At 36.9% G+C, this 20415-nt stretch overlaps 1 protein-coding gene across 2 annotated transcripts in view; it reads right to left on the bottom strand.

Annotated features, from left to right (window-relative positions):
• Positions 1-20415, bottom strand: part of LOC144968035 (uncharacterized) — a 94533-nt gene that overhangs the window by 32961 nt on the left and 41157 nt on the right. For both annotated transcript variants that reach the window (XM_078905989.1, XM_078905990.1), the window contains exons 2-3: positions 7949-8132; positions 5867-6625 (exon numbers count right to left, since the gene is read on the bottom strand). In XM_078905989.1, the coding sequence (XP_078762115.1) occupies positions 5867-6625; positions 7949-8078 (889 nt within the window). In that variant the 5' untranslated portion in view covers positions 8079-8132. The remainder of the gene's footprint in view (positions 1-5866; positions 6626-7948; positions 8133-20415) is intronic.

The following is a 20415-nucleotide window of genomic DNA, read 5'->3' as shown; positions in this document are numbered from 1 at the left end:
CTCTTTGTTGTATCTTGTTAAAAATTGCCACTTCCGATTTCTCTTTCAGGTTTGTATTCTTGATAAGCCGAAGGAAGAAAAGGAGTACAATGATGGCGGTGGTGGTGGTGGTGGTGGTGGTGATGATGATGATGATGACGACGACGATGATGCATGCTAATGATGGTGATGATAATGACGACAACGACGGCGAAGAAGAAGAGGAAAAATAAGAAGAAGAAGAAGAAAAAGAAGAAAAAGAAGAAGAAGAAGAAGAAGAAGAAGAAGAAGAAAAGAAGAAGAAGAAGAAAGAAGAAGAAGAAGAAGGAAGAGGAGGTGGAGGAGGAGGTGGAGGAGGAGGAGGAGGAGGAGGAGAAGGAGGAGGAGGGGGAGGGGGAGGAGGAGAAAAAGAAGAAAAAGAATTAGACGACGACGAAGAAGAAAAAGAGATAAAGAAAAAGAAGAAGAAGAAGAAAAAGTTGTAGCAGTAGCACTAGTAGTAATTGATGCTGTTGTTGTAGCAGCAGCAGCAGCAGCAGCAGCAGCAGCAGTAGTAGTAGTAGTAGTAGTAGTAGTAGTAGTAGTAGTAGTAGTAGTAGTAGTAGTAGAAGAAGAAGAAGAAAAAGAAGAAGAAGAAGAAGAAGAAGAAGAAGAAGAAGAAGAAGAAGAAGAAGAAGAAGAAGAAGAAGAAGAAGAAGAAGAAATAGAAGAAGAATCTGTTATTGTCACTTTAGGCTACAAAAGACGACTTAAAGCATAGGATCGATAGATGAGCGCTATAAACAGGTCGAAAAGGTAGGGCAATTATAATATTTCATTTGGTAACTGTCAATGTTGACCAGAAAAAATGACTTCTTGAACCCAACAGACGTGCACTTATTTGAAGGTCTGATAACCCAATTCCTTATGGGCTCAATGTAATGGAAATCTCAAAAAAATGATTTAAATTCGTAATGAATTATACGGCAATATAAACCTATTCATTATTAGTCCTCCGAAGGGCTTGTTGCAAGCGATTTTGGAACCAGCAAAGTAGAAGATGACGTCATGACATTTTTGCCCAATCATTTCAGAAATGATGTTGTCATAGAAACTGTCATTTTAAAAAATGATAAAAGATTTCTGAAATATACTCATTATTCATCATTAACTTTGCATTTCAAACTCCGTCATGCTAACGACGAAGTCACGTGCAGTGCAGTTTGCGTGTATCTAAATATGACCTCGTTTTGATAAGAATAATGGGAAATCCTTTATCTCTTCTCTTCTCATGAGCGGCTTAACCCCAACTCCTCTCTCTCTCTCTCTCTCTCTCTCTCTCTCTCTCTCTCTCTCTCTCTCTCTCTCTCTCTCTCTCTCTCTCTCTCCCCTCCCCAACTACTGCCCCTGTAAAAAAAATCCCCACCACGATTGGATCTTGTCATTCAATTTTCTCATCAAAATTTTAATTCTCTACTCTTGCTATTTATTTTGACGTGAGCGTGTATATAACGCAATATCCACTTAAAATGCTCAAATCGCTTTTACAAGCGATCCCTCGCCAACAGCAACATTTATCATGTATGACGAAACATTGTGTCTGTTAGGCGATATTACACATTTTTTTAAAGACGGAGACAACGCTGTTAGCGGCTAGACACTCAAATGTGAGTAAAAGAGCTTTTTTCCGAGGACTCAACTATGAAACGCTCAGAGCGGGACTCGAACCTAGGACCTTCCAATCCAAAAGTGTCATACAACGAGACCACATAGCCGCATAGAGCCACAGACAACTAGGAGTCCTGTGTTATCTATGCATAGAGCCACATAAGGGTAGTCCAGTGGTGTCACTCACTCTGTTAGCAGTAGACCCTGGGTTCCAGTCCCATTGTGGGTTACGAAAAGCCGAGTCCTTAAAAAGGGTCCTTTGTTTAAATGTTCTCATCATACTGAGATGTAAAACTATATCTGACTGATAATAGTATTCTATGTGACGAAAGTATATAATAACGCTTGACAAACTTCATGTCAACCCGTACATGTTAAGTGTTGCTATTAGCTTAAGACTTCTTGTAAAGCACTTAATCCTATTTAGAGGATTTCGCGCAAAATAAACTCTCATGTTTAAACAAATTAATTTCACAGTCGTTAAGGTTAAGATATATCTAATCTTTAACTAATTGACAGAAATAAGAATCTATATTATGGATATTTAATGGCATTTGCTGTTCTTTGTGAGAGAGAAAAATATAGTTTTGCAAGAAAAAAGAGAATCAAATTTTAATGCTATCAAAGTAAGACAATAGAGTGAAAAATAAATATTTTAAAGCCTCTGATAACCATCAGCGGCATTAAAATATTTATTTTATAGGAAGAACTTTAAATTAATGAAAAGATTAGACCCACCCATAGCATGAAGAATTCATTAGCATTAATGGTGACATGAAAAGAATGAAAGCTAGCGTGATTCAAGTACTAATGGAAACGGTGATTAACCAGTGACGTACTCCGGCAAGACACGTATCTAAAAATTTGGCCAGAAAAAACTCGTCCTTCAAATATCGATTGATTTAAATGACCCTGATCTTGGCAAAAAAAAAAAAACACAAAAAAAAAATCTCAAACCTGGGACCTCGCGAGGCCTTCCTTTCTCCCAGGTTTGAGAGTTTTGTTGTTTTGATTTTTTCCAAGATGATGGCCATTTAAATCTATCGATATTTGAAGGACGAGTTTTCTGGGTAGATTTTTAAACACGTGATTTTCCAGAGTATGCAATTAACTGTTTAATGACAATGCTAGGTCACATTAAGGACACGTCGATAGTTCCATGGAAACAGCCATCCTGTTAACATCGGATTTTATGTGTAATGTTAACACAATACTGCCGTACTCTGGAAAAACCCACATTTAAACCTTTGGCCAGAAAACTCGTTATTCAAATATCGATCGATTTAAATTACCCTCATCTTGACAAAAACTCTCAAACCTAGGACTTCGCGAAGTCCCAGGTTTGAGATATTTTCCCAAGATTTTCCCATTTAAATCGATCGCTATTTGAAGGACGAGTAACTGACTAAATTTTCAATATTGCTTTTTCCAGAGTACGGCAGAATAGCTGGTTTCATATAAATTTTTTTTGTATTAGATCCACATACAGTTGGGGATTTTAAAAAGTATCGACGTATATTTATATAACTCGTGATCAAAAAAGTATACACATTTAAAATCGTATATTTTTTTGTTTTGAAACGAAGCATAACTTTCTTTGGCAATGTAGTGATTGATATTATGAACTGTGTAATTATCTTCAAGATTTTTGTTTTTACCTCAAATTGATTTCTCAATTGACGTGCACCTGCTGTTTTACTATTTTTGCAACCTACTGTTTACAAGAAGCACAGAGAGCAAAATATGTACATTTGTTGTCTTCCAGGAAAAGCAATGAGAGAGAAATGAAAGCTAGTGGATGGTTTTAGGGACAGATGACAAAATGGCCTCCAACCAATGAAGTCCTAGCCTCCAACCGATAAAGATGGCGTTCCACCGTGTCAGACTTATGTGCTGATCAAGAACCAAGAGGATAAGTAAAAAGTAAGTAAAATTTGATTGTATTGCTACTCTGGTGACTGAAGCATCTGCTTCAATGGTCTCAACCACACGTGCTTCTAAATTATGTTTTTGGATTGTCAATGTTTGTTGGAATAAATTACAAAAGACGGCTTTTGAGTTGGAAGAAGTCAATAAAGACAGCAAATGTCAGCTTTTTGTCCAAATTGCTTTGTGAAAACGATGGAACGCAAAAGGATTAAATCAGCATGTGCATATCATAGAGAAAAAAATTGAAACAAAAACAAAAATTAGCAATGACTATCCCGCACAAATCTTTGGGCGTTGTATGATGATTTAGAATTACAAAGAGGCATCGAAAATGGTGAACCATCCTCTTGATGGAGTGGAAAGAATTCATGGAAAAGCAATGGAAAGGAAAGCGTTCTCAATTGCCAACAATGGAAAACATATTTTGTGCCATGGATTTGGTATTTTGCCATCTGGGAGAAGGTTTTGTCAGATTTAATGTGGAACTGACAAGTATAAATCAACGTTGGTTCCATCAGCAATAAAAATGTTGAATATTTCATATTATAGCAAAGCCAAGGATAGATGCGTTGACTGATTGACTGATTAATTTATTTAATGTTAGATTAAGTGACCAATTGATAATGATGATGATATTTGGTGTTGAATTGCCGAAAATGTAACGAATTGAAAGTGAAATGAATATGTTTATGTTGTGTATATCGCACGCATGAAAGAGAGAGAGGAAGAGAGAGAGAGAGAGAGAGAGAGAGAGAGAGAGAGAGAGAGAGAGAATAAGTAGGAGTGAAATGTCTGTTCAATGTTATAGTTATCATATGGCGTTATAACAAGTGTAACTAAATGACAAATTACCATGTTTATGGACAATAAAGATCTATTATTATTATTATTTTTCGCTCACGAAGTGCCCGAATTCGCGTCAAAATATGGGACGAAGCCGTTTCGTATATGCTATTTTAAAAAATTAATTTCGACGCTGTATATCGATGAATATGACTGAAAGTTGGCACACAGTTAGAAAAAAGGTCATTTTAGATTATGTCAAGCGACAAAACTCGTGCGATTACCTGAAGACCGTTAAGAATAGATTTTTACTCTTTGGAGTAAAATATTTCTAAAACTACCGGGCGTGGAGGTTTTGTCGCTGACAAGGTAATACATGAACATTTCTTTTTTTTTGGTTGTAAAATTTCATATGAATATGACGAGTACTTCTCCCGTATTTTACAAAACACCATCCTAATTTGCTCTTTAAGTTTCAATCTTTTAATCCACTTATTACGCAAGATACACCAAAGGTCGAAAAAAATTCCGAAAAAGCGTCCCATATTTTCGCGTTTTTTTCCTCTGTGCGGGTCATCCAAATAAATGACACCTTTGAAACTGCATAACTTGTTTATTTATGAATGGATTTTCAAAATTCAAAAACATTTTTACTCAGTGGAGATAGGGCTTTGATATTAGACAAAATTTTCCTCAAAAAGAGAAAAAACATTTTTCATAGTCATTGCTACAAACATCTTCAATATAATGAAACATTTCATAATATTAAACATAAACAAAAACACAAATTAAAAGCAAAATCAAAAATTATAAATGCCCCCCCCCCCAAAAAAAAAAATAAAAAAAATAAAACATTAAAATTTTTTTTAAAGTCGGGCAAACGAAATAACATCCATTAGAATAATATTTCTGGCCTTATTACATAAATACAATTTTGGATTGCATTAAATTATTTACACTTTTCGAGGTTCTTCTGTTTGCGGTGCGCAGCAAAATGCAACAAAAAATGGTATTACTTCACCCCTGTTGATCCATTAACCCACGCACACGTTACATAACGGTGCCATTGTCCTAAGCCAATGAAATTGTTCGTTACAAAGAGTTTACGCTGGATTTTGGCATTTCTGCGCGAGTGCTTAATTGAATAATACTTAACCTGTTCCCTGCCGTACTATGAAAAAAACAACAACTCGGACTTAGTAGTAGTAGTAGTAGTAGTAGTAGTAGTAGTAGTAGTAGTAGTAGTAATAGTAGTAGTAGTGGTACTAGTAGTAGTGGTACTAGTAGTAGTAGTAGTAGTAGTAGTAGTAGTAGTAGTAGTAGTAGTAGTAGTAGTAGTAGTAGTAGTAGTAGTAATAATAGTAGTGGTAGAAGTATGAGTAGTGGTAGAGGTTATAGTAATAATGATAATAAGTGTTGGTCTTAGTAGTTGTGATAATGGTGACAGTAGCAGTAAGAGTGGTAAAAGTAGCGGTAGTAGTAATAATTTTGCCACCACTAAGGGCGATTAATTAATTCTCTTGCTTACCTCCCCTCCAATTGTTTGACCAGATACGGTAGAGTGTCTCGTAGAAATTGGGGTCATAGACATTGTTTTCTGTTCCCTCACTGTAGCCCTTGAGGCTGTTGGTGTTCACGTCTCCCATCTCAGCATTTCCATTGTCGCTATCTTCGCTCTCTTTACGAAGTTCGTCAAGGAAATCGTCTCCTTCCATGTCATTACTGCTCCCATCATCATCAGTTTTCTCATCCGATGCACTGGCTTCATTTGATAACGAGGCTAATTCTTCATCAGCGTTATCGTCTTCGTCTTCATCACCTGATTTACTACCATCTTGCTCCATGTCTGTTACAGGATTGACTACATTTGAAGAAACCTCCTCACTATTTTTATCAGATTCAGGCAAATCTACCGCCAGAGTATCTGGTACAATGCTCTCTTGAGATTCTTCACCGCTGACATGTTCATCTGTTACACCCTCTTTCTTATCCTTCACATCGGATCCACCACTAGCTGCCTCTTCAACCTGATCCTCTGCCGCCGACAAACCCTCTGCCAATCGTTCAATATCAGACTCTCCTTTCACAGCCTCGGCCCTATCGTTGAGATCTTTTTCCACGGGGATTTCATCATGGACCACCATTGTCGCTCCTTTATCCTCCTCTCCAACGGGTGCGGGAGGTCTAAGGAGTGAATGAAGGTCTGCTATCTGGGATTTCTTCATGGGAACCCTTGGTGCGTTCTGTTGATTTCCGAAATAGACCATTTCTTCAGCTCGCTTACCCACTGTGAACAGAGAGAAAATAGGATGCATTTTGACCAATCAGATTATACACGATCAATGTTACATATAGTTTTGTGTGTTGTATTGTTCCTATCCGAAGAGTCTCCTTTCCACTCTTTCGTTTGTACTTCACGATCCCAGGCTTCAGGCAGCGCCCACCGCTTCCTACTTTTTTGTGTGTAGGTACGTTATGTTCGGCTGGCGGATGTTGAGAGTATTTTAGCTAAACGCACAGCATCAGTATCAAGTATGCGCAGTATCATATATAATTTTTCTTTATTTAATTTGAACCCAATCATTCTCGCAAATAGTTAACTTTCAGACTTTCAATTAAAAATCTTCGGGCACTTACTGGCAGAGCACAATTATTATGGGCTTGTACATCACAACAATAAGAACATAACAATTTATTGGGTTAGGAAGATTCATAAATAATAACACGTAGATCAGGAAGCATAGCTCATGTCTATGTCTTCATCTTAATTTGTACAATTTATAAATATTCTAGAAATAGGGCAGTTTTACATGCGTACTCTTTGTAAAGAATATAATAGTTAACTTCTCTTGTATGCGTAGACCTCCCAGCTATCTGATAATCTTTCAGGTTGTGATGGTAGCTTGTCTATCTGTAAGAAGAATGTTTGAGGTTCGAGACCAAGGGCTGATTTTGAAGATTCTTTTTTTTCCACTTTATCATATACATTTTCAGATTTGTATGAAATGTACGCGATATCGATTTATACTATTCCACCCCTCCCTAAATATTTACGCGTAATGATATCATATAATAATTTGTGACGTCAGATTATAAATCGTTAAATTTAACTAAAAGTGAGAATCTTTAAAAAGAAGTATTATTTAAATGTTTTTGAAGATATCTTTTATTTAAAGATGACGAAATTGGAATCGATTGAAGGGTAGAATAAATGATTTCTTAACACTCTTGCGTTTTGGAATTCGAACTTTGTTCCCAACGCGTAATCGCAAGTTCGTGAAGCGGTTTGGAAAACGTCCGGAATTCCAAAAAAAAAAAAAAAAGCAAGAGTGTAAGAAACGTGTATTCTCAAATTATATGAGTTAAGACACATATATTATAATAGTAATAATGAGCTGAGCCTTTAACAAACATTGCCAATTGCTGTTAGCGATTTTAACTAGCTAACTTCCGTGCTCTGGAAAGACAAATATTTAACAAATTTCGCGAGGTCCCAGGTCATTTAAATTGATCGATATTTGAAGGACGAGTTTTCTGGTCAAGTTTATAAATACTTGTCTTTTCAGAGTACGGCAGTTCACCAGTTAAATAAATGAGGAGAGATTCTCACCCATTATCATGTCCTCAGCATTCTCGGCAGGGGCGGCAGCTGGGGCCAGGTTTCCTTCATTAGATACTGGAGCGCCAGTTGCTATGACGACGATAACAACATTGACCAACCAGAAAAGTGATTCGTTCATCTTTTAAAAAAATATTTTTGCCGATGACGTAGACAAGAGCTCCTCAAATCAGACCTGGAACGACAATGGGGTATTGGGGAAATAGAATCAATTAGTTAACAATTTGTGTCATATTACGAAACGACAGCTTAACGACATTATATGAATGAAGTACATGGCGAACCGAAATAGACTCAGTAAGCAATCAAACAATGAAAAAACATGTATCTAAAAATTGAATTACATTGGTTTTGTGGCACTGAAATTATCTAATAAATTTATTTTAAATAAATAAAATTCCCTTTATTCATCCCAATTTGTCTTTAGGGTCTATTCCAAGGGAAGACTGGAATAATCCAGACGTCAGCCGCAGAGCAGCACTTGCTCAAAGCCATACAAAGAGGCGGCAGGAAGTCGAACTCGGTACCTTCTGGGTACGAAAGACCGAACCGCTGAGCCACCCTGCCTTCCAATAGTGTCGCAAACGCCGTAAAACCCCTAAAAAACAAACAGCGCTGGTGGTTTTGAATGACATTTGAAAAACAGATTCGGGCAAATATCAGTCTCCACGCATCTCTATTCATGAACAAGCGTCTCAATCGGGTAATATTTCGGAACGGTCTAAGTAAGGGGGAAAAAGTAGTTCTTCAGAGCCATGAGGCTCAATGGAGCCAGAGTTTATCCCGATTTCTATAGCGTGAAACGACAATAGCAATTGCTTGCTACCCTTTGGATAAGACGCAAGCCTATCGTAAAGTACTTTCCGACAGATCATCTAACAGACCCAGCTACTCAATCACTGATGAATGGACAGTGAGTCAGAAAAAAAAAAGATGTAGACTTCACTCGAGATCGATCTCGTTCCCGTTGATTGTGAAGCGAGTGCTCTACCAACTAAGCTATCGGGACTAAGTGAAGAAATCGAGTTTAAATTCAAAACAATCAGAATCGGAAAATTTTAGTTTCTATTGAAAAATTAGCAACAAATTTCACTCTCCACTTATCGTAAACTTAAATCTAATGAGTTAAGATTAAAATTGGATTTTAAGCACCAGATCATGTTCATTCCGATTTAATACCGTTTTGAGACGAATGGTCACATTTGTGACCCCTCGTCTCAAAACGGTTTTAAGTCGGGATGAACTGGGCCCCAAAAAATGACGTTAGAATTTTTAAAATGATAGGAAATACCAACTTTTGAGTTTTAGTAATGTAATTAATTGAGTTTATTCTCCACAATAATGAATTGAAATTAATTTCAAGTTTCATTTTTTTGTGTCTATAAATTCAATTGTCATCATCGAGGTCATCCCGACGTTATAAAAAAAATTGAGCTTTATATAGCGCAATATCCACTAAACGTGCTCAAAGCGCTGTAGAAGGGGTCGCTGGTCAACAGCAACATGTAACATGTAGGACGAGACATGCCGCTTGTTAGGCGATATTACAATTTTTCGGACAAAGACAACGCTGTTAACGGGCAGGTACTCATTTTACACCTGAGTACGGTGAGAGAATGTGAGTAAAGAGTCTTTTCCAAGGACTCAACTATGCACCGAGCGCGAGGCTCGAACCCAGGACCTTCCGATCCGAAAGCGAGTGTCATACGACTAGACCACATAGCCGTCTATAAATTCAATTGTCATCATCTAGGTCATTCCGACGTTACACCGCTTTGACACTGTGGAGCACATTTAATCTCCATTCAAATCGCCCACTCGGTTTTTATTCATATTGTCGTAGACAAGGAGTGGCCGAACGTTATTATTGTGTCTTGTCTTGTCCGAAATGTCAATGGGATGTTGACCGTAATTCTACCATCTCTAGAACCCAATTGACCCCAATGTATATAACACCGCTATCACAGTACATGCATCACAAAATCTCACCCGATACGTTTTCAATCAATTCACCCAACACTCAGTTTTACTTGCGGCTACTTACGAAAAACGAGAGAAAGAGAGAGAGAGAGAGAGAGAGAGAGAGAGAGAGAGAGAGAGAGAGACAGAGAGAGAGAGAGAGAGGTGGGGGGAAAGAGAGCAAGAGAGAGTGAGAGAGAGAGCGGGGGGGGGGGGGGGAAGAGGGATTGTGTTTGTATTTGCATGGGAAAGTAAAAAAGAGACAGACAGAGAGAGATAGAGGGAGACAGAGAGACAGGGAGAGAGATAGAGTAGAGAGAGAAAGAGAGGGGGGGGAGAGAGGGGGGAGAGAGAGATTGTTTTGTATGTGTAAGAGAAAATACAGAGACAGAGTTAGATTATGAATAGAGAGAGAGAGAGAAAGAGAGAGAGAGAGAGAGAGAGAGAAGGAGAGAGATAAAGAGATTGAGAAAATGATCAAAATAGAGTGGAGGTAGAGAGAGGGAGGCAGAGACAGATGGAGTACAGAGAGAGAAAGAGAGGGAGAGAGAGGGGGAAAGAGTGCAAAAGAGAGAGAGAGAGAGAGAGAGAGAGAGGGGGGGGGAGAGGGATTGTGTTAGTTTGTGCATGGGAAAGTAAAAAAAGAGAGGGAGGGGAGGGAGAGAGAGAGAGAGGGGGGGGGGAGATTGTTTTGTGTGTATATGAGAAAATAAAAGAGAGAGGGGGAGACACACATACACACACGTACACACACACACACACACACACACACACAGAGACAGATAGAGGAGAGAGAGAGAGAAAGATAGATATATAGATAGATAGATAGAGAGAGAAAAGAAAAAAAAAAGAGAGAGAGAGAGAGAGAGAGAGAGAGAGAGAGAGAGAGAGAGAGAGAGAGATTGGAGGGGAGATGGCTTGGGGGGGGGGGGGGGGGGTTGGAGACTAGAAAACTTTTATGTTTCCAATTATGATAGTGGGCGTCTATCCCATTTTCGATCACCCAGGGTTACGAGTGTAGTTGACAACTTTATTATCTGTGTCTGAACGTAATATTAAGCTCGCCATTGGTATGAATTGCTTCCATTGTCATAACTGTCTCCAAACACGCTCTTCCATAAGAACTTTAACTCACTCAATCCTAGAGATTGTTGCCACTTTTCAACATTAGTAAAAAAATGTATTAAAAATGAACATGTGCATAGATATTTTTATTCAACTACCATTAACATGTAAAAATTAAAAATATTAGCTTTGATACTAGCTACGCCTATCTCTGAAAAATGTAATAAATAGCTTTGGGGTAAAAGTAACCTGGGTAAATACGCTTCAATAGTCGTAACGTCACTTCCCTCGTAATGACGCATGGTAACTTAGTAACTGGCTCTAAACTATCGGAACAATGGCTGACGCCCTTATGAAATATTTCTCCGACGAGCATATCCAGAGGGGAAAATCATTATAAATCTGATCATGTTTTGACTTTTATACATTCTGATCACAAGACATATGAAAAGTTCTAGCCAGCATGAAGAATAAAAAGTACGGATTTTCTTTGTTTAGAACCACGATGGCCGCCGTTGCTGGGCGACGTGACATCTAGACTATTGATTCCACTTAGGGATATAGTCGGTGTTAAACCGTAGCCATCGTTATATTATAGTCTGCCACTGAAACCCAAAAGGACTGGCAGTTTTACGTCATTATTTGGTTTGTGCACTGCCTAGTGAGTTGTCGTTAGTAGAGCTCAAGAAAACAAGTTATTTCATTGGTTGAACTATTGAATGCAACTCACGATTTGTTTTCTTTTGTGGCAAAAGGCTGGCATTTTGACGTCATTTTTTGGTCAGTATCAGGCCACAACTTTACAAAGGCCACGGTTAAACGCGCCTGGATAGAGCTGACTTTTTAATTGTCCCATGAACCATATGGTATGGGCACATATTAGCAGATCTGATAAGCGAACGCAATTATCGGCTTGTATTAGCATTGTTGTATTGCACAATATCTTGCATTGGTTTGAGAATATTTTATTACAACAATGAGCCCATAACTACTTGTGTTATCAGATCTGCAAATATATAAACGTTGGCCATAAAACCAGTTAAGTTATTAAATGATTTAATATTGATAGATTATTAAGACCTGTCTTGACTATTTTCTCCTACCATATTTCAATAGACCCAAAACATGATCGCATCTCTTGTTCGATTACAATTGAAGATCAGATATTTCTCTTAAAAATATATAGATAGGGCAAGGGATAGAAATATAGAGAAAGAGAAAGATAGATAGATAGATAGATAGATAGATAGATAGATAGATAGATAGATAAAGATATAGAGAAAGAGATAATTAGATAGATAGATAGATAGATAGATAGAGAGATATATAGATAAAGATATAGAAAATTAGATAGATAGATAGATAGATAGATAGATAGATAGATAGATAGATAGATAGATAGATAGAGAGAGAGAGAGATAAACACACACACACACACACACACAAACACACAGAGAGACAGAGAGAGAGAGAGAGAGAGAGAGAGAGAGAGAGAGAGAGAGAGGGAGGGAGAGAGAGGCCATTGGCCAATAGTCATAACATCTCTCTGAACAAATCATTCTAACAATTATATTAATGAAGGCATAGCATGCTTAAGAGTCGGCATCGACTGGGGATCGAATCTGATTACTGGTCTGACCTGCTACCATTACACCACAGAGATCACCCGCCGATATTGGAGTAAAAGATTGAGCTGTAGAGCTTTATATAGCGCAATATCCACTAAATGTGCTCAAAGCGCTTTACAAGGGGTCCCTGGTCAACAGCAACATTTAACATGTAGGACGGGACATGACGCCTGTTAGGCGATATTACAATTTTTCAAAAGATCACACGAAAGTATCATAATCTATGTGAGAGTGATAGTAATGAGGTAGAGGTTGTGGACTGTGAAAGGCAATGAACAAATAAATGTCATTATAACAGCTTAAAAAAAAAAGAATAGAATACCAAACACGAAACATTTCGGACACAAAGCCCTTCTTCTGCCAATAACAAAAACGGTTTAAAAAAACCCATTGAAACATCACTGAAAATCCAGCCAGACAAACGGCAGAAAAAGTATTTATTGGGCACATCTTGTCGGCAAGAACCGTGTTTGGTATTTTATTCTATATAATGTTGTTTGTTTTGTTTTGTTTTTTATTTTTATTTTATTTTATTTATTTTTTTTTGTTTTTTCTTTTTATTTGTTCGTTTGTTTGTTGTTTTTTTTTTGTTTTTGTTTTTTTTTTTTTGGGGGGGGGGGGGGGTTGGTATTTTTTTAAAGCTGTTATATTCATTTTTCTTCTTTTCCTTTAAAATTCGTGGGAAATCGTTTCCGTCAAAAACTCTTGTTAAATATCACAAACTGAAGAGGTGGGAAACGTGTCTGAGGAGGAAAATACTCCTAGACGTTAACAGTAAAACAACAATATCTTCGATAATAATATCACGTACAAAAGTTAATGGATGGCCGACGGTCTCATTTGAGCAAACCTTATCTTTATCATGTCATGGACTAAAACTAAAGGTCACCGATAAAAATAGGTGTTTTTGAGTTATATTCGTAATCCGTGGCCTTTAAAAGTTTCAAATTAAGAAATTAAGGAGCAGACACAAGTGTAAGATAAACAACTGAATACGTGTGTATGAAAGGTCTTTGTCTGGCACATTTCATACACCCTTATTCAGTTGTTTACCTTTAAAAGTTGTTTACCACGTGGAATCTTATTCAACTTATTTGATTTGAGCACAGACTGAGTCAGTCATTACCCCAGACTCCCATGGGATCGAAACTAGATAGAATAAAATAGTTAAATGAGGAGAATCTACTACCGAACATTGACGTAGTGTGGCAAGTCACCTCGCCCTAGCTCAATTTTCCTACTGTTTATAAAACCAACAAAACTTGACCTTTTATATCGAGCAATATCCACTAAACGTTCTCAAAAGCACTTTACAAAGGGTTTATGAACACTTATTGTGTAGAAAGAGACATGACGCCTGTTAGGCGATAATACATTTTTTTCCCGACAGAGACAACGCTATTAACTGTTAACTGTTGCTTATTTTAAACCTGAGTACGGTGAGACAATGTGAGTAAAGAGCCTTTTCCAAGGACTCAACTATGCGCCGAGCGAGGCTCGAACTCAGGACCTTCCGATCCGAAAGCCAGTGTCATACAACAAGACCACATAGCCGCACATAATTTTTAAACATAAATAATGAGAGATACTGTAATCGCAACTGGTACCAATATCAGCCTCGTCGTTGGAGCAGCCGTCAGAGCTGAAGATCTTAATTCCCTTAGGATTAAAGAACTTAATTTATCTGTGGCTGACTGTTGCATTGACGGTTCAGTATTTTATGGAATTATTCTGCCAAATTATGAGAAAACACGATTTTTAAAATTTTGGCCAGAAATGGAAGTCTCAGGTTTGAGAGTTTTTGACAAGATAAGATGAGGGTTATTTTAATCGATCGATGTTTAAAGGTCATGTTTTCTGGTCATAATTTTTCAAACGTGTTGTTTCTTTTTAGAGCAAGGCAGTATTCTGGCGTTCTCTGAAAAAAAAAATAGTATTATTTGGCCAGAAAACTCGTCCTGGTTTGAGAGGGTTTTTTTTTGTTGTTGCCAAGATAAGGGTCATTTAAATCGATCGATATTTGAAGTACGTGTTTTATGGCCAAATTTTAAAATATGTTTTTTTCCCAGAAGATGGCAGTATTGTAGTTGTCGAGGAATTTGGGGTGTCGAAGGTTTTTGTGAAAAGAATTCTGGCAAGTCTGCACAAAAACTTAAAGCTTGTCGGCTTGGAGATGAAATGATGGTGATGATAAGGATAGCCGTGAAGATGATGATGCTAATGATGATGATGATGATGATGATGATGATGATGATGATGATGGTGATGATGATGATGATGATGATGTAGATAGAGATTAATTATTAATATCATTATTTTAAATAACATAAGCTCTGCTGGTGACAATGAATGCCGATTAATGAAAAATTGGGGGACTTTTTGTAGACAGAATTATCAAGAACGGTAAATTATTAAGTTCTAAAACCCTAATTGTCATAAGGTATCTTTGAAATCCATCTTATTTTGGATAAGAAAATATTCGAAATCCAGAATTACAGACAACGACATATTATAGAATGGAGCGTCAAGACGTGGTTCCAACCGTAGCCATTGTTAACTTATAGCCTGATACTGACCAAAAAATGACGTCAAAAGACAAGTCTTTGGCCACAAATGAAAACAAATCGTGAGTTGTATTCAATAGTTCAACCAATGGGATCACTTGTTTCCTTTAGCTCTACTAACGACAACTCACTAGATGCTGCCCAAAACTAAAAATTTGACGTCAAACTGTAGGTCCTAGAGGGTTCTAGTGTCAGGATATAAGTTAACGATGGCTATGTTCCAAGAAATCAGTAAATAAAACTATAAAGAAAATGAGAAAACAATGACAAGTTGAAGGTAAGCTGTTGTAAGCAACCGAATTTCCCCTTTATCAACAGTATGGGCGAGATGTGAAGTAGATATAGCTGATAAAAATCTGCTGACAACAGTTAAGTGATAGAAATTGATTTATCAACAACTTTTAAGCACGCATAAAGAGCAATTCTCCTAAATAGGATTTAATTTTAATGAAGACAACGACGTGTACCTATTTGCAGGTTTGATAACCCAAATTATTATGGGCTCACTTCTGTAATGGAAATACTCTCAACCCAATTCAAATGATAGTCCATTACAGCAATGTTAAAACAGGCCCACAATTGTGTTTGGTCGTCAGACCTGCCAATCAATATGTACGCCTAGGGAGATACCAAAGGGAAGCAATCATTTTATTCCAAATATCGATCGATTCTAATGACCCCAATTAGAGTTTTAAAAAACCCAAGCCTGAGACTTCAAGTAGTGTTAGATTTGATTTGAGACATTTTGACAAGCCAAAGATAATCACAATAAATGATGATTAAAGAAAGAGAAAGAGAAACCAATAATGGGAACGAGAGAAACCCACGAGGATATAACGAAATGAATTTACTAGATAGTAGAAATCTAGGTTTAATACAGATCGGCCTTTTACGAACCTGTTTTCATGTGACAAAGGCGACGAGGGTTGTTGTTTTATTTTGTTTTTTTTTTATTTTGTTGTAGTTCTTGCTACTGTTATGGTTGGTGATGATGATGATGATGATGATGATGATGATGGTGATGATAATTGCTATTATGAGAATGGTGATAATAATGATAACTGTTACTGTAATAGTGATAATAATAATAATGAAGATGATGAAGATGAAGATGATGATGATGATGATGATGATGATGATGATGATGATGATGATGATGATGATAATGGTAATAATAATAATAATAATAATAATAATAATAATAATAATAATAATGATAATAATAGTAATAATATATAATAATAATAATAATAATAATAATAATAATAATAATAATAATAATAATAATAATAATAATAATAATAATAATGATGATGATGATGATGATGATGATGATGATGATGATGATGATGATGATGATGATGATGATGGTGATGATGATGATGATGATGATGATGATGATGATGATGATGATGATGATGATGATGCTGATGATGATGATGCTAAAGGAGTAGATAATGGTGGTGGTGGGAAAGGGGTTGATACTCATGATGAGTGTTTCAGTAACCGGATGGTTAACGATAATTACATAACTATTGGCGTTGTGTCCTCGAGTAAATCACTTTACTATACTTCACTTTATTAAGGTTTGAATAAGGGGATAACGGATATTGCAATGGAGGTTAACAGGTGTCTTGTCATGTATGAAATGAAATATCGCTCCATATTAGTTTCCGAAAGAAAAATAAGGTTTTGTGGATAACCACCATATTAAGGCTCATAGTTCATTAAGACTGAAGCCGGTTGGGGGGGGGGGGGGGATCCCAATTAGGAGAGCACTCGCTTTTCACAGAGAGGGACCGAGATCGATCCCGGGTGCAGTCTAGATTTTTTTCTGAATCCCCACCCCCACTCCCCCAGTGTCCACACAGTAGTGATTGAGTAACAGGGCCTGTTATATCTGGCGGAAAGTACTTTGCGATAGACTATCGTTCTATTCAAATGATAGCTATCAAGTTTTATCAACCCTGTTCACGCTAAAGAAACCGGAATAAACTCTGGCTCCACGGGCCAATTGGATCTGAAGGACTACTTTTAAAAAAAAATAAAAATGTCCAAATCCGGACTCCGCAGTCAAGGGTGTTAATCAACTAGTTCTTTGGAAGGGCGTAGAAACATAATTGCCAGCGACTTCCTGCGTCCATTATTTTAGGTCACGCTCATCAGTTTCTTCTTGGTAGTTGTCAACTGTCGTACTCTGGAAAAACACATATTTAAAAATTTGGCTAGAAAAGTAGTCCTTTAAATATAGATCGATTTAAATGACTCTCATCCTTGCAAAAACTCTCAAACCCGGGACTTCGACGAAGTCCCGGGTTTGAGAATTTTTGCCAAGATGACAGTCATTTAAATCCATCGATATTTAAAGGACGACTATTTTGGCCAAATTTTTAAATATGTGTTTTTTCCAGAGAAAGGCAGTGTCAAGAACTTCTCCGAAGGAATATTCATTGATTATTTCCTGAACATCTTCCAACCCAAACCCCCACCCCCACATCATCACACACTCTTTCTCTTCCTCTAAGTCTGTCTGTCTGTCTGTCTCTCTTTCTTTCTTTCCTAAGACAAGTAAATTAACACATCGTCGGATCAAGTACACAAGATCATCCTGACACCTTCCAATTTATGTCCTGTGTCACTGAGTTTTTGTATTGATTTTCTTATTTTTAAGACACTTTTAACCCTCTCCTTACCAACTACAGGAAAATCGTCACATTTGTTACGATGCAATGAACATTTTTTCTTTATTAGCTAGATTTGATTTGCACATCCAAAACATGTGAGAAAAATCTTTGTTTTGTAAAGTTTGTTAAGCTATACACAAAAATGTGCATATCTAGTATGTACTTATATTATTCCTCTTGAGTTTGAGTGTAAAAAGTCAAGTTATGTGTTGGTTAGTTATAGCATTTCTGGACAAACGATGAAAATCGTCGGTAGGGAGAGAGTTAACTCACTCAATCCTAGACATTTTTGTTACTTTTCAAAACTGGAAAAAAATGTATTAAAAATAAGCATGTGCCTATATAGTTTTATTCAACTACCATTAACATGTAAAAATTTAAAACATTAGCTTTGATACTACGCCTTTAATTTGTATCAGAAAATGAAATAAATAGGCATGGGGTAAAAGTAACCCGGGTAAACTACGGATATAGTCGGTGTTAGGATTGAGTGAGTTAAACCAGTCGCGATGTATTCGTTATAGTCCTTCAGAGCCATCATGCCCTTGAAGGCGGAGTGTACAGTTTATACTGGTTTCAATAGCGTGAAACGAACAATAGAAGTTGCTTACTACCCTTTGGATAGAATTCTTATTCTAACTTTTCCTCTAACTCTGTCCGTCTGTCTTTCCTCTCCTTTTCTAGGGCTAAGATAAGCAATTAACAATTATCGTTAAGCATCAAGTACACGGAACACCCTCTTGAAACCTTCCAATTTCTGTCCTGTGTCATCCTGTGCATTTTTTGTTGTTTTTTTTTTTTTTTTGGTTATTGATCTTATCTTCAAGACACTTTTAAACCAATACTGCTGTTATTTCTTATAGTCCTTCAGAGACATTAGGTGTATAGAATCGGATTTTTCCCGTTTCAATTGCAGGAAACTGACAATAACAATTGCATACTACCATTTGGATAGACAGGACATTCCCTAGTTTGTCGTAAAGTACCATCCGCCAGATCTAACAGATCCATCTACCAAATCACTGCTAAGTGGGCAGGTAAGGGATGTCGAAAATATAAAATAAAATGAGGGGGAGATGAGATAGATAGGTAGATGGATAAATAGAAAGATAGATAGATAGACTGATTGATTGATTAAAGGGATAGAGAGAGAAAGAGAGAGAGAGAGAGAGAGAGAGAGAGAGAGAGAGAGAGAGAGAGAGAGAGAGAGAAATTTGGAAATATCAAAGTTGGATTATTTTGTGTCAAAAAGAGAAAAGACACTTATAGATAATATGGTTCAAGGCTATTGTAGATGACGTCAAAACACCTAAAAACTAACAAAGTCATTATAAAGAGACAAGAAACACTGTAAGCCGGAAAGCTGTCTCTCTCGACCTTTCGTGCAATCGAACAATATCGATAAAACGTCCACCCTGAAACTCAAAATTGCTCAAGAAATGTTCAAATTTTATTTTGTTATTCTTTGTCTCACCATTCTAAATGCCAAAAGATCTTAGGCTTGTTTTTCCCGAAATATTCCTGTCTGTACACTGCTTCATAAATATTTGTGTATGATTTGAAAAGGGATTGGGAAACCCAAGAGAAAGGATAGGGGAGATAACTTGCTTGAGACCCGCAATAAGATGGAATAAGAGATAATGTGTAGAATTTGAATGGATTGGGGGAAAATGTGAATTCAAAAAATTGGCAGGATGTATGTGGGTAGATAGTAAGGATGAAGGAAAGCGGGGGTGGGAGAGAGAGAGAGAGAGAGAGAGAGAGAGAGAGAGAGAGAGAGAGAGAGAGAGAGAGAGAGAGAGCGAGAGAGAGCGAGAGAGAGAGAGAGAGAGAGAGAGAGAGAGAGAGAGAGAGAGAGAGAGAGAGAGATTGGAAAGCTGACATTTCAATTTAGGAAGTAAATACTCTTGATAGAGATTTTAAAAAAGACGGGGCCTGGTTGACATTTCTGGCAGAGGTTATTGAAAAAATTAACAATAGATAAATAAATAATGGAATAAATGAATAAATATATATGTAAATAAATGAATAAAGAAAGAAGTAAATTATTAAATAACGATATAAATAAAATTTTAAAAACAATAAACAAATAATAAATGTGCTTTAAAATTTGTAGGGAAAATTTACTGGAAAGGAAATGGAAAAAGATGACTGAAACTAGACAGACGAAATGTCCAAGTGGATAGATTAAATAGACAACACCAGAAGAACCCCGTTTCGATTCCCTCTTACAATCCGATTTTTGGCTCCAAAGAGAAACCTAACCTTATATGGCCATTTTGTGCGATGCGCTTCGGCTGAAATCCAGGTTATTTTAGTCTTCCCATGGATTAGATAGAACAAAACCAGATGACTTATTTAACTCATCGCGTCATTCTAGTAGTACGTCGTAATGAGATTTAGCAAGAAATTGAAACGATTAGAATAAGGCGATTTACATTTTTGAATTTCTGGGAACTAAATCTTATTATCACTCATGGTGACAATTTTATTTTTTCAAAACTCAAAAATTTAAGTTTTAGGTTAAAACTTAAGTCAAGGTGATACTAAGCTGTTAG

Source organism: Berghia stephanieae, chromosome 3 (genome assembly GCF_034508935.2).
Source record: "Berghia stephanieae isolate SIO BIC M18660-M18661 chromosome 3, UCSD_Bste_1.3, whole genome shotgun sequence".
Lineage (NCBI taxonomy): Eukaryota > Metazoa > Mollusca > Gastropoda > Nudibranchia > Aeolidiidae > Berghia > Berghia stephanieae.
The sequence above is the reverse complement of the archived record's forward strand: the minus strand, read 5'-3'. Positions and strand labels throughout refer to the sequence as shown.